Source organism: Plasmodium knowlesi (genome assembly GCF_000006355.2).
Source record: "Plasmodium knowlesi strain H genome assembly, chromosome: 3".
NCBI lineage: Eukaryota > Apicomplexa > Aconoidasida > Haemosporida > Plasmodiidae > Plasmodium > Plasmodium knowlesi.
Genome location: NC_011904.2, coordinates 135,216 through 148,963, shown reverse-complemented (window position 1 = coordinate 148,963; position 13,748 = coordinate 135,216). Strand labels below are relative to the sequence as shown.

Genomic DNA, 13,748 nt, shown 5'->3' with positions numbered 1-13,748 from the left:
ACTCTGACATGGTCTGCGCTTGAGAGGAGGGTTCTTTCGCCAAAAGTTACGCTTTTAACTGCGCGAGGAATTAAAGAAATTATTTTAAAAGGGCTTGCACCTATACGGTTGCACCGCTACATTTGATATACTGATACAGCGTGTGCGCCCTTTTTTTTGATACTCCACTTGGAACGTGTTAAAGAACTGGGGAGGTAGGGATCCCCCATCATGTGTTTTCTCCCTTGTGTGTAACTCCACAATTTAAATTTTAAAAGCCAATACGAAGTTGCCACCTCTTTGTGTTCATTAAAAGGAAGCGCCTTTGGAGAAATGCCCTCGCATTCCTTCCCCCCTTTTAGCTACTGACCCCCCTGGGGGATTCCAAACTGGTGAGTTTCCTTTTCTCGAGGAAGCGCCTTAAGGATAACTTAATTTCGTAGTGGAGCTTCTGAAAGAGGATTTGAAAAATGGGATTTTTCGAGGTCCCCAATAAATTTTTGTAAACAATATGGTACTTATCAAAATGATTGTTCAGGAATAGTTGCAGTTCGAATGTATCATGGTGGTTGATTTCTTCTTCTCCCTCCTCATCGTCCTTTTCATCTTTTTCATCTTTTTCATCTTTTTCATCTTTTTCATCCTTTACATCCTTTACATCCTTTTCATCCTTTACATCCTTTTCATCCTTTTCGTACTTTTTGAAGGTTCTTCCAACTTGGTTTGTCCTACCTCCCAAGCGTGATCTGTCTTGTTTGAGTCTTACACCTGAGGTTGTTCGTAATCCCATCGAGTGGCTCTTACAATGTGCTAATGCCCCATTGGGGGGAATGGCCCCCCTCCCCGAAAATGTACCTGCGGAGAATTTTCTGGGGGGAACGACAGCATTATTATAAAAAGAGTAGTACGTTACGTGGTTGTTAAAGATGTGAGTTAAGTTATAAATATGAACGTCGTTATTAATGTTAAAAATGTGGGTGTAATTTTTGAAGGCCTCATAACAATTGACTCTCTTATTTCGAAATACGATGTCTGCATTTATATTGGCATGAACGTAGGATCTGTAGATACACATGTAGAGAAGTTCGCAGATATTTACTCTAAGGGTGCATTTATATTTGTACTCCGTTTTTTTACTTATGGTGAGGTAATTTAATGTCTTTTCGTAATAGCATAGCAACTGATTATTGTTGGATTTATCATTGAGAAACATTAGATCAAGGTAGGATATGTTAGTAACGAGTGTGTCCCATAATTCCTTCAACTTTATCTTATCGATGTTGTAGTATAGGGGGATATGGATCAGCGCCAAGGAGGAGAGGATTTTTATTTTATATACATTTGTGTATCTGAGTGTACTTATTAGGTGGTCCAAGATTTGGCTGTGCAACTCGGCAAAGTTATGTGCAAGGAAAAAGGAGAAATTGTTGTATATCAGTTTGAAGGCGTAGAGGACATTCCATGTGATTTTGTTCTTTATGTGATCTTTTACGATGGATAGAAGGTAGAGAATAATTTTTGCGTCCACGTTGTTGTTCGCTTTGTTTATTGAGTTGTTTCTGCTTTTGCTTGAGTGGAAGATATCCTTTATTTCTATGACGATAGGATACTCGTGCACTTTTTCCTCCCTCTTTTCAGAGTACCCTTGGAAAAGATGCTCTGGGTTGAGTAATTCCTGGGGGGCATGTACTGAGGCGTTCTTGCACTGATCTGGATTTTCCTCCTGGGGAGGTTGTTCCTTCTTATTCTTTTTCCTCCTATCCCCTTCAAGGGGCTCACTCCGCTGGGAGCGATCCTCTTCCGAATTAACCATCCTCATGGGTATTTCCTTCTCTCTATCTGACATTTCCCACTTTGCTGCGTCCCCTTTGGACGAAAAAAAGTTGTCTTCAAAATTATATTCATACTTTACGTAGACATTTAGGAACAGATGATACAGTTTGTACTTGTGCGTTGACTTCATTTCAGAGTTGCTCTTTTGCAAGTGGCAGGTCGATAAGTTGATGGACCTTTTCCCTTGTTTGTTTTCATCTTGGTGTGCACAAGCAGGGGGGTGCAACTTTGTGTCGATAGTGGAGAACACATCGTTGTTTCCGTTTCCATCGCTTTTGTTTCTGCAGCTTATGTTCATTTTCATCTTTGCGAGAACTTCCTCCCCCCGGACGGAGTGCTTTTCCCCCTTGTACACCTCATCCTCTTTCGTTACAGCGCCGTTTTTGACATTAGGGTCTAAAAGTCCTTTGCTAGGTGTACGTTCAATTATGGGTATTCCTCGCCCAAGCAGTCCCTTCTTCTCAATTAAATTATTCAGGTACATAAAATACTTGAGAAGAAAAGTCGAGGGCAAGAAACTAATCGAATTGAACAAAAAGAAATTTACATTTTTGCATATAAATCCTACGTACCTAATTATGCAACAGATGGCCCGGTCTTTTTCTACATTTTTGTTTTGCCGGATGATTAGGAGTAGTATATATATGTACTCGATGTAGGAAATGAGGTATATATTGTTTGAGAATTGGTAATGCAGATTTTCTTCGTTGTGGGTATTGATGTCATTCGATTGTTTGCCGGGGGTAGGGGTATTCCTTGCGTCGCCTGACAAATCTCTACAGGGTGAAGCATTGCATGGTGCACTTCTGCCGCTCGTACAGGTGCTACTAGCCGTCGTGTTATTACTGCTAGAGGTACCGCAAGTTATTCCATTGTGAAAAAGACCCTCGCTTGCAGTCGTATGTATGTGATGGTTGCACTGGACGAATTCACCCGTAACCGTGTCCTCTCTTGATTTGATGGATTCCTCGCGTAGACGAAATAACTTCAAGTCATCCACATCTGAGCATAAATGTATGCTGTTAATGAAGCTGATAAACTTGTTAATGTCTTTGTTCTCTTCACTGTTATAGTTACTGTAGTAGGAAAAGGTCTTGATACTGTTTTGGGTAAAATAAAAGGGAACGTAGGAACTAGCTATTTCGCATATGCAGTTGTATGTGTAGTACTTTAGATCTACAAAGGAATCGTTGTAGAATTTTATAATGTGAATGATTATGTAGATGTATATATAGTACAGCTCAAACAATTTCCTTTCACTTCTTTGCTTTTGTAGTACGTATGCGTCTTTCCTTTGTCTCTCCACGGAGCCCGCTGATGGAGGTTCGTCCCTTTGGTCGTTCTCCTCGTATACGTGGATGGAATTGGTTACACATGTGTTCCTTGTTCTACTTTGCGCTTCGACCTGTTCTATGTTTTCGTTCGAATAGGAAATTTCACCATTGCGTGGAAGTAATGCCTGTTTGTTCTTATGTTGTGTGTTAATCTTGTTAACATGATTGCTTATCCCTCTTTGGGGATTCTCGAGTTTCTTGAATCCATTCCATTCGGGATCCTCCCTTCTGTTTTGTCTCTTTAGAAATCCACATATTTTGCTCATTTTGTCTTTATGGATATTCCTCGTATTCGTCGCCATTTTTTTTAGGGAGCTAGGGGAGAACATCTCTTTATCCTTGTCGTTTCCATTTTGTGGAATGTAAGAATGTCTGGGAGAATTTTTCTTTGCCATCTCATCCGCAATATTCATCCCTGGGTTGCTCATTCTTCTTTTTTGTACTTCCACCGTCGGTTTTCCTTGCAAGTATTTAAAGGTTGAATCAGGCATACTAATGCAGTGTCCTGGGTTCTCTTTCCGTTGTTGCGCCTGCACTTGTGCTCTTTGTTCCTCGTCGGAAATTGCGTTCAACACACCTATCTTTGCAGAAATGGTGGTATCCCCTGAGTAGGGAGTAACATCCGATGAGTGCTCACATTTAACTGGCTCCTTCGTGTTTTCCATTAGGACTGTACACGCCGAGTGTGTACCCACTCGCCTCAGTTCTTCACGTTCCATTTTTTCCTTGTTGCTACTACTACTACTGCTGCTGCTACTACTACGCCTGCTATTACTACTGTTGTGGTTGAGGATCTCCTTCGAGATGTACATGGTTGAACGTGTGGGGACCCTGGCTACATCTTCGAACAAATCTTTCTTATCATGCCATTCCTGGTGGGTGTAATTCTCGTCATCCGCAGAGGCATTTCCAGGGTTGTTATCATCGCTAATCTTTGTCATCTCCTCGATAGTACCAGGACATACCTTCCACCTTCCATTCACTCGTTCGTAACTCATGTTCCTGGGGGTCGAATGTATGAAAATGTTTGTAGATGTGTCATTTATCCTTGGGGAGGTAACACCCCCTGTGGTTATACTTGTACACATGTTCGTTTTCCACTTTCTCTCAAATGGGTCTACGCTCTTGGGGGAGGATACGTTTGGAAGGTTCATTACGACGTCTGTGTTAAGTTTGATGTTTCTTTGCAAGGCATTTCTTTGAGAGCCAATTTTCGAGGCATAACTGATGCCTCCATGGTCTGTAGCACCCCCAGCCCCAGACAACCCCGCTGCTGTGGTGAGGATATTATTATAGTACACATTAGTTGAATTTATATGTAGCAAATTTATCCTCTTCTCATAATTTTGAATGAATTTTTTATTAAAGGTAAAAATGTACTTGATAATATATTTGCTGAGGGCGGTAATGATGTTACACTTTATGCTGTGAACACAGGAAGACACAAGGTTTGTCAGTCTCTGGATGTCTTCAACGGTTAGGATTTTAAATCCTGTATAGCTTAAATGGGAGATGCAGATGATGGTGTTTAGAAAAATATGCTTTAGTTTGCTCCTTCTGTTTGTCATATCCTTGTTTATTTTATTTATGTTATGGATATGTATGAGAATGTACTTCCGGAAGAGGTAGATCATGTCTGTTTCGACGACCTGGACAAATTTTTTCTTCTTACTCATTTCCATTGGTTCGCTTTGGTGCTGATCGGGCGTACCGTTTGTTCTACTATCCGGGGAGATCCTTCTCCGCATGTGGTCATGTGCATGCTTGGAATCGCTTCCAGTCGGTTTTCCATTGGGGGGGTTCAGCAAATGGTTTGAAGTGTCCCCCACAGAGTTGTTCTCGATTGAGGTATTCGTCGTCGAAGGAGCTTCCCCCCGCTTGGGATCACTCCATTGGGGAGGGCATACATGTCTGACTCCATCTGCACTAGCGATGCGATTGTGGACACTTCCATAGGATGATCTCTGAACACCATGTCTGAAGCCAGTTTTAAACACACCCGTGTCGGAGCGTTTTTTTCTGCACATTTGATTGCACTGGGATAGTTCTTCTTCTTCTTCTGTCCCACCCGACTGTGGACTCAACGTGTGTTCTTCCATACAGTTGTTCCACTCCGTCCCGTTCGACGTGATGTCATTAAATATGGTGTCATTTCTATATTCATCCTTCTTTGTATAAATTGGAAGTTGGTATTCGCTGCAATTAACCTCGTAATAAGAATTGATAAAGCTGAAAATGTCTATGACAATTTTAATGGATATAATTTTTATGTGTATATTTTCCGATTGCAAGAAATATTCGAGCAAAGTTTTGACGTCATTCCAGCAGTGCATATAGCAGAAGAGATAATGTTTTAAGGTCTTTTGGAAAACTAGGAAAATATTCTTGAAAATTTGAATATCATATGGTATTAAATTCGGTATTAAATTGGGCACTAAATTTTGCATTATATTGTTCCTGTTGAGGAAATGATTCAGGTAGCTGGTGTCGTTATTTTCCTGTTGCATGTAGGAAATTATGTAATTGTCGTACAGGTCGTTGTAGGAATTGATCATATATTTTTTTTCGTAAGGATAGGATATGACGTTGGTGTTTGAGCGATCAGTTATGTTGGCATGGACTTCAAGAGAATTGTTCTTATCGATATTGTTGTTCAAATTTATGTTTTCTCCCTCTTGATATTGTTCTGGCTCTTCCGGTAAGTTCAATTCCTTTGTCCCCTTGTCGCCTACCTGTTCATTCCCGTTTTCCGTCCATATTTCTATTCCATGTGCGCAGGGCTGATAAAAAATCTTATACAGAAATATCAACATGAAGTAGATTAACTGTGCAAAGGAGATGTCATAGAGCTGATTATGCGAAGCGTGGTGGCAGTAAATGTTGCGACCATTTAGGGTTCTGTTGATATTCTGTCCGTATATATTCGTGCAGAGGAAGCGGAAGATGTCATCATTATAATTGCACATCAGGACGGAAAAGATATTAATAATAACCGTTATCATGGTTATATATTTGGAGCCTTTGGAATACTCATTGCAATAGAGAATGCTCATTAGAAGATTGTAATCTTCGCTTGATAGAAGGTTCTTATTTATTTTGTCTATGTTTTTGTACAGGTGCGATAAATCGTTGTCGTTTCTTTTTTCTCCGACCTTCTTTATGTTATTTGTCGCATCGGTTATGTTTGTATGTTCGCATGAGCACATGCTCCCATCAGCAGCTTCTTCTTCTTCTTCATTATCATCACTGTCATCATCACTAACATCTTCGTCGCTACTATCATCATTGTCATTATCATTTTTTTCTTTTTCTTTTTTTTTTCTTTTCTTGTGATTTTTCAGTTTCAATGCACCTGGTCTCGGAGCGACGCCTGTCTTCCCCTCGGGGGGCTCGCTACGGGCTCCATTTTGATCCATGCCATTGGAATGCATGCGCAAGGGTGGTAATTTCTCCACCTGTTCACATGCATTCTCCTCATTTTTGTCACTCGCCGTGATGTCTTTGTTTTTATCATTTTGTGTGTCTGCCTTCCCTTCCTCATTATTATGGTGCATTTGTTTTTTTTCTTCTTTTCCTTTTTTCATATCTGCTTTACTTTTTCCTTTCGAGTGGTGGATTGGAAGGCCATTTCTGGTGCATCTTGAATCACACCCTTGGGTTCCTATTGGAAACGAGCCCCCCGATCTATCCCTCCTCTGACCATGCAATCGTTTGCCATCTGTCTGTTCATCTGGTGTCTGCTTCCCCCCCTGTACATCACTTTCTTCGTGTTGTTCGGCATCCCTAAGGTTATTCAGGTAATTAGTGAGGGAGATAAACACGCGCTCATCCTCGTCTAGGTAGTCATGCGCGTAGAAATCCTTATCTCCAAGTTGTTTCGTGTGGAGAATTTCATTTCTATGTCTGCCCAGGTGCACATTATTGTTCTTCCTGTTGCACACCACGTTGGTACTGCTAAAATAAGTTGGGAACTCCCTTTCTCTCTCTGCAAACTTTGCGATGTATGGAAGGAGAGAGTAAACAGAAGGGATATTCTTCTCTCCTTGGCTTTTCCCTTTAGAGGTAATATCCTTTTGGAGCAATTTCTTAATACAGGAATTAAAGGTATCACCGTGGTTAAAATATATGAGGTACTTTAATAAGTAGAAAAAAAAAAATTTCAGAATTTGCTTCAGTAAATTCTTATACTTTGCTATTAATATAGATTGAGAAACTCTTAAAAAAAAACGGCAAATATTTAATCTGTCCGTGGGGGTATAGAAATTATTTTCTCTCTCCACCATATATGTTCTGGTAATAAGTTTTGTAAGTTTTGTAAGTAACTTTACAATGATTTGTTCGGTGGCGACTTTTTTTGCACTACAGTAGTTTCCTTTCTCATTGTATTCTTCCTTCGCGTAGCTTTCATAACAGTAATCGTCCGTAGGGTTGGATATTCCCCCGTTGGACCTTCTACCAAGAGAATTATTTCCTTTCACTTGTTCATATGTCTGCATTTGATTATCCACTTCAAGTGTTGTCCAAGATGGTCGAGTATTTATTTCAACTTCTACTTCTCTCTTCACGCTGTTATTCATCTCTTTAAAGAGAAGAACTGAATGGTTTTCTTTTTCCATGTAAATATTCTGCTTTGTCTGTTTGTCCGTGGAAAACGGGTTGATATAACCTGCACTGTATGAAGTTTTTCCAGAAGGGGTGATACTGGAAGGAGGATAGTTCTTGTCTCCCTTTATTGGCGCGCTTTTATTTTTCCCGTTCACTTGTATCATTTTTTTGGTTGTACTTGCTTTTGGAATTTCCTTCGTCAGGCTATTCATCTGATAATGTGGGGATTCCTCGGGGGAGGTCTCTTCGTTTGGTCCCGTTCTGATGACATCGTTCTGCATCTGATTGATGTGGTGGTTGCCGTGGTGACTACCCTCCTTCAGTAGAAACCAGTACTTGAGTTGTTTGCAGTCGAAGAGGTACTTAAGGCATAAGATGGAATTCGTTCGGATCTTCTGACTCTGGTCATTCATCGTGAGTGTTAAAAATATCGGTATCATTTTTTTCTTGTTTTCATTGTAGTAGTAGAGGATTTTATCCCAGTTATTTATATATATGTGCGAAAACATTTTTATTAGAGAATGTACACAACAGAGGATGTTATTTCGTATGGATACGGCTAACTCCTCATCCTCCTCTCCTTTTTTTTTGGAGTAAAATTTGGCTTCGGAGTGTATTTCCCCATTTTGCTGATCAGATATGTTGTAGTTACTCTTTTGGGGGTTAACGTTTCCGATTCGGCCTATGGGGCTAGGCTGGGTTTTACTTCTGGAGTATCCGTAGTTGTACTTTTCAACGGTCATGTCTTCGCTCTTTTTCTTTTTCGGAAATGTCACGCCAGGGATGGATGTCTTTTTCAGCAGGATGTTTTCTTCATTCGTTCCGTTGTTCATTTCGCTAGTCGATCGGTTAGTCGCTCCATTGGCCTCTTCCAAATTTTCTCTATTTCGCGTACATTCTGTGCTTACAGCAGTTACAACCTGTCTGTTGCGTGCGGTGTATCCAGGCCCTTCCCAAACATCCCCCATAGGTAGATCTTCCTCCTCCGTTTTGTCCTCCTCATCTAAGTAGTTCGTGTTAACGAAGAAAAATGGCTTGAGCGATTCGTATAGGGGGAAGGCAATGAGTTCCTCCTTCTTTTTGTTCCTGGAAATGATTCTGATTTTTGCGTATTCTAGGATGGTTTCATTGAAGGCGTTTATAAATGGCAGGAGAATTTCGAGGGAGCTCTCATCATATGAGTGCAGATCTCGATCTTGGCCTTCGCACTGACCAACCAGTAGGTCGTTCTTAAAGTACTGGTATAATTTTTCGAAGAGGGATTTGTACAAATTAAGAAGGAAGAACCACGCCTTGTCCGATATGGAAATGGGCTTGATTAAGATTAACTTGACGACACAATACAAACATGTTTTTATCACCTGAAGAATGTATACTCCTAGGTGGAGTAAAAACAGGAGGTTCTTTGCAACTAGACAAATGCTATACAAAATGGAGGAGTTAATTTTATGGATGTAATTTGAATTTAGTAGAAGGAGAAACATCTCGTAAAATTTATTTAAATTAAAAAAAAACTCCTCATAATTCTTTAACCTTAATTTCGCTAAATACAGATTCAGTTGGTTCAACTTCTTTTTCTTAAATCCGTCGTTATTCATGAACACATCATTGAATACCTTGTTGGTACAGTACCGTATGTTTTGGATTATGATATCCAGCTTACTTCCTGTGGGTATGTCCCTCTTGGTTGTGGTGGATGTGTCGGGGCAGCGTTCCGTGTGACCTTCGGGGTATCGTTCCGGATAGGCACTGGTGTCCCCCTCAACACAGCAGTCACCGTGATGGTCTTCTTTTCTTCCGTCACTTGGGTAGGTATTTGCCCCTCCGATGATTCCAACTGGGGCATCCACTACTGTGTCCACTGCTACATCCATTGCACCTCCTCCAATGCCCAGGAGCTCCCTCCAAATGGTCCGATTGCATGCCCCCCCTTGATGGTCAAACTGGAGCACTGTCGTCGGCTCCGTTATTTTCTTAATAGGGTTCAGAAGTTTCACCTCTTTGGAGTCATCCGTATTGCATGTTGTGGCATCAAACGAAAGGCCCTTGTCCCCCATTTTTCCAATTTCGTAGCTTGAAGAATTGTTCACCAAAATGTCCAAACCCTGGTTTCCATTTCTGTTGTTGTTATGGTGGTGAGGAGGACAACCGTTGGAAGTACATATGGTGTGATGTTCTTCACCCTGGGTTAGCTGTACACTATGGCATATATTGTGTTGTCTATTTTGGTGTAGAATCAGGGATAAGGGTGCTATTCCCTCCTTGCATTTGTTTTGAGAACTGAGAAAATTGGATATGTTAGAAACGGCAGGGTGTGGGATTACCATGGGGGAGTAGTTATTTCCCTCGCCCCAGGGTTGGGAGGTACATTCACCCTTTCCACTGTGCGTACTGTCAAGGAAGTACCCCTCAGGAGAGAATGCTCCAATTCTGTTAAACTCGTCTAGAAGCATCCCTTCAGCATCTTCCGGATGGGTACAAGAGATACCACCCGTTTGGGCTCCTGCACCACTGATGAACTTCGTTTTGTCGTTAGGATTGAACAGGTTACTTGTACTCATTACGTGATCATTAACGGTGATGGCCTTTCCTACCTTAAAATTGTTCATCCTTTTGTACAAGCTGACTAGCCATTTTGACCTATCATCCATATTGGTGTCCATTGAGCTGTTTTGTTTCTTGTTTATCATATCTATGTTCGTTCCTAAGTGGTCCTCATTATAGGGTGGGTTCATTTTTGTAATTTTAGTTACTGAACTACTTCCCTGTGCTAAACTGTTGTCCTTCGTGGTTACATTTGCATTGGTGTAAACTTCAAATAGGTTACAATAAGTAGAGTCCTCGCTCTTAACGACATGATTAACGGAGTCTCCTTCGAATGGATTACTTACATCTAAGCTTCCTATGCATCTGTCTCCTTTTGATTTATCTATACGGCTGTGTAGATCTCTATACTTGGCACTGTCAAAACTGACCATCATATCGTACGGTACGTTTGTCCCTTTATCAGCCAGTGGGTAATCATCACTGTGGAAATTTTTTTCTACCTTTTTCATATCTACTCCGTTGAGATGATTCGATTTTTCCATTTTTTTTTTGTTCACGAATGATTGTTCGATCCAATTAGGGTTCACATACTCCCCTTGGTTAAGTTGCTCCTGAATTGTTCCTGCGGGCGTATTCATATCATTTGAGGCGTTGGTGCACGATGAGGAGTTTTCCCTCGTACACAACAGCGTCTTGTTTACTTTCTTTTTGCTTATGTACTCATCTAATAGGTTCATAACGTTCCGCATACTAATTTGTTCTTCTGAGTTGTTCATATGTGGAATTTTCTCGCAACTCTGGTGGATCATACAACTGTTTGTTTGGCTGGGGATGATTTCTCCATCTGGGTGGTTGATCATTTCGTCCCTTGGTAGATGGTTTGTGTGGGTCACCTGGTATGTTCGCTCTATTTCGCTTGCCCCTTCAACACCATCACCATGGATAACCACATTTTCCCCTCTAACTCGGCTGCAGTTAGAATATCTTCCAAGGATGTTTCTCTCCTGTCCTGGAAACACATTCCTATAGATATGATTCGTTTGTCTACCTTCATCGCTTGGTTGGTTACTCATTTGGGAATCGCATCTGCGGATGACAGTTCTTTCTTCATTTAAATTATAAACATTTTGTATATTTAGGAGATCCCTATTTTTGTAGTGGTCAAGTGGAGCGTCAAAATGTCTATTACATGTAAGTTCATCTGTGGAAATTGTCCCCCCGTTTAGCACCTCCTGTTTTATTTCATTTAATAAATTTAGTTCTGGGTATATTGTGTCATAACCTTCTGCCTTGTTACTTGGATGGTGGAATATTTGATCGGATGGGCTACCTCCAACGTTGTTTGTCATTCCTCCCTCTGCGCGAACATCTGTTCGAAAGTCGTGTTTTAGACATATACCTGGATCTGTGCTTACACCGCTTCCTATGCTGATTCCCCTTTGCCTGTGACTCCTCATGTGATCAATCTGAGTGGCACCTCCCACGATAAAGGATCGGAGCGAGGGAAGGAAGTCTCCATTTATCCCCCCGTAACGCACCTCCTCCTTTGCATTTTTGTCCATTTGACTATTACAATGGTTCAGTTTAAGTGCTTTGTGTAAATCTTCAAGTTCAGTTGCGCTGTAATAAATGCTATTTTGGTCGAAGCAACTTTGTACATGCCCCATTTGAGCGTTCTCCATCCCTTGGATGTCTCTATGTGGCAAGGTGAACTCAACTTTGTTCTTTCCTTGTATCATTAAATGGTTTCTCTCATCGGATGAGGAGTTTACCCGCACATCATCTCCGACAGTGCAGTAGGAGTAGTCACTTTCTTTACTCAACTGTTTCGTCCTTATATCCACTTGGAGGGGAGATAGTGGAAATAATTCCGGTAGATGATGCATCACATTATTTTTCATTACATGTAGTTGGTTTTTCTTTGGTTCTGTCTGTAGATATAGGGGGAAATGTGTCTTTTCTGGGGCATCTCCACTCTTTACAATTTTATTCTCTATGTAATTCATTCCGATTTGCTTGTACATGTCATTTTCGTTGTTTAGAGGGTAGTAGTTTTTTAAATTCTGTTGAGCCTCCATCTGTGGTGGATTTTGCACCTGCTCGTTTTTGTCTTTCCTTTTGATACTACGCATGATCATGTTAAATTGTTCCTGCGTGATGTTTGACGCAACATTGGGGGATATGCTTAGCCCCATGTTGGAAACCCCATTTTGCGTAACATTCCCCTTTGTGTTTAAAAAATCTTGCACGCTCTTTTCCATCTTGTATGGTCACAGAAATATTAGGACGAAATTAATCGTGACTATCTATACCCGTCTGGAGGGCACTATCAGTACATGCCTCGTACTGGTGAGGTGCTCCAACACGGATTTGCTCTAGCGGGAATATGCGAACATGTAATTTTTTTTAGGTTTCTGCTTATGCAAATATAGTATGGTGGAATAGGTGGGTAGCGTTGCTACTCCTTGAAATGCTCTCTGTCTTGTGAATGTCACTCCCGGGTTGGCTTATTCCAAGAGGTCATTTTTGATTCAAAGGAACTCATGCAAACATATTTATATAAATTTTTCACAAATGAAAGAATGGTGGTGAAGCATATGGACGAATCCACCGACTGTAGAGTCCCACTTTCCCAAACAAGCAGCGTTTAAAAAATAAAAAAAAAAAAAAAAAAATGAACATTAAATCAAACGGGGCAAGGTGGATTCTTTTAACAAAGTTTTACCTGACGTTCTTTTTTGTAGATATATTCTTTCAGGTATAAGCATACGGGATGGCTCGAAAAAAATAAAAAAAAAAAATTACACGATGGATGCATGGGGTAGTATATAATTTGATAGCAACTGTGTGTCTAACAAGCCGTCGTATTGATACAACAAATAGATGAAGAAAGTATGTGTATGTGTAGGCCCATGCACAAATGAAAAAAAAAAAAGAAATATGCGTTTTCGTACATATATGGGGTGATATTCTCTGATAGGTGTACATGTACATGGAAAAAGTCAATACGGTAATGTAAGAAAAGGAAAAAGGAGGAAAAAAAAAAAATCCTTGCGAATGCGCAGATGGGGTTACATTTACGTAGCAATTACAATGAACTTATCCAATCTTAGGTGTCGCCCACCCGTAGACGCACTCACAAAGAGGAAATTATGGAAAACAAAGTAATGTACACAAATAAATATGAAGTAGAGCTAGACAAAGACAAGGGGGTGGGGATCCAAAAGGTGATTTCTCAAACCACAGTGAGTTGTTATCATTAAAGGGGGAAAAAACAATAAATAGAAGGACGATTGGTCTAATTTGTTGGTACAGAGGATCAATTATCACGGAGGGGTAACTATACATGTGAATATATGAGCAGACAAACTTTTACATCAACACATGGACACAAACGTGTCTGAATCTGTAGGATTCCCTTTTTCTTGACACGAGCATGCTTAGTTATGT

At 40.6% G+C, this 13,748-nt stretch overlaps 1 protein-coding gene across 1 annotated transcript; it reads right to left on the bottom strand.

Annotated features, from left to right (window-relative positions):
- Positions 1-337: 337 nt before the first annotated feature.
- On the bottom strand, positions 338-12,559 carry PKNH_0302700 (conserved Plasmodium protein, unknown function; the record flags this gene model as incomplete). The annotated part of the gene is made up of 1 exon (XM_002260970.1): positions 338-12,559. The coding sequence occupies one exon, from the start codon at positions 12,557-12,559 to the stop codon at positions 338-340; it is 12,222 nt and encodes a 4,073-aa protein (XP_002261006.1).
- Between the last annotated feature and the right edge of the window lie 1,189 nt (positions 12,560-13,748).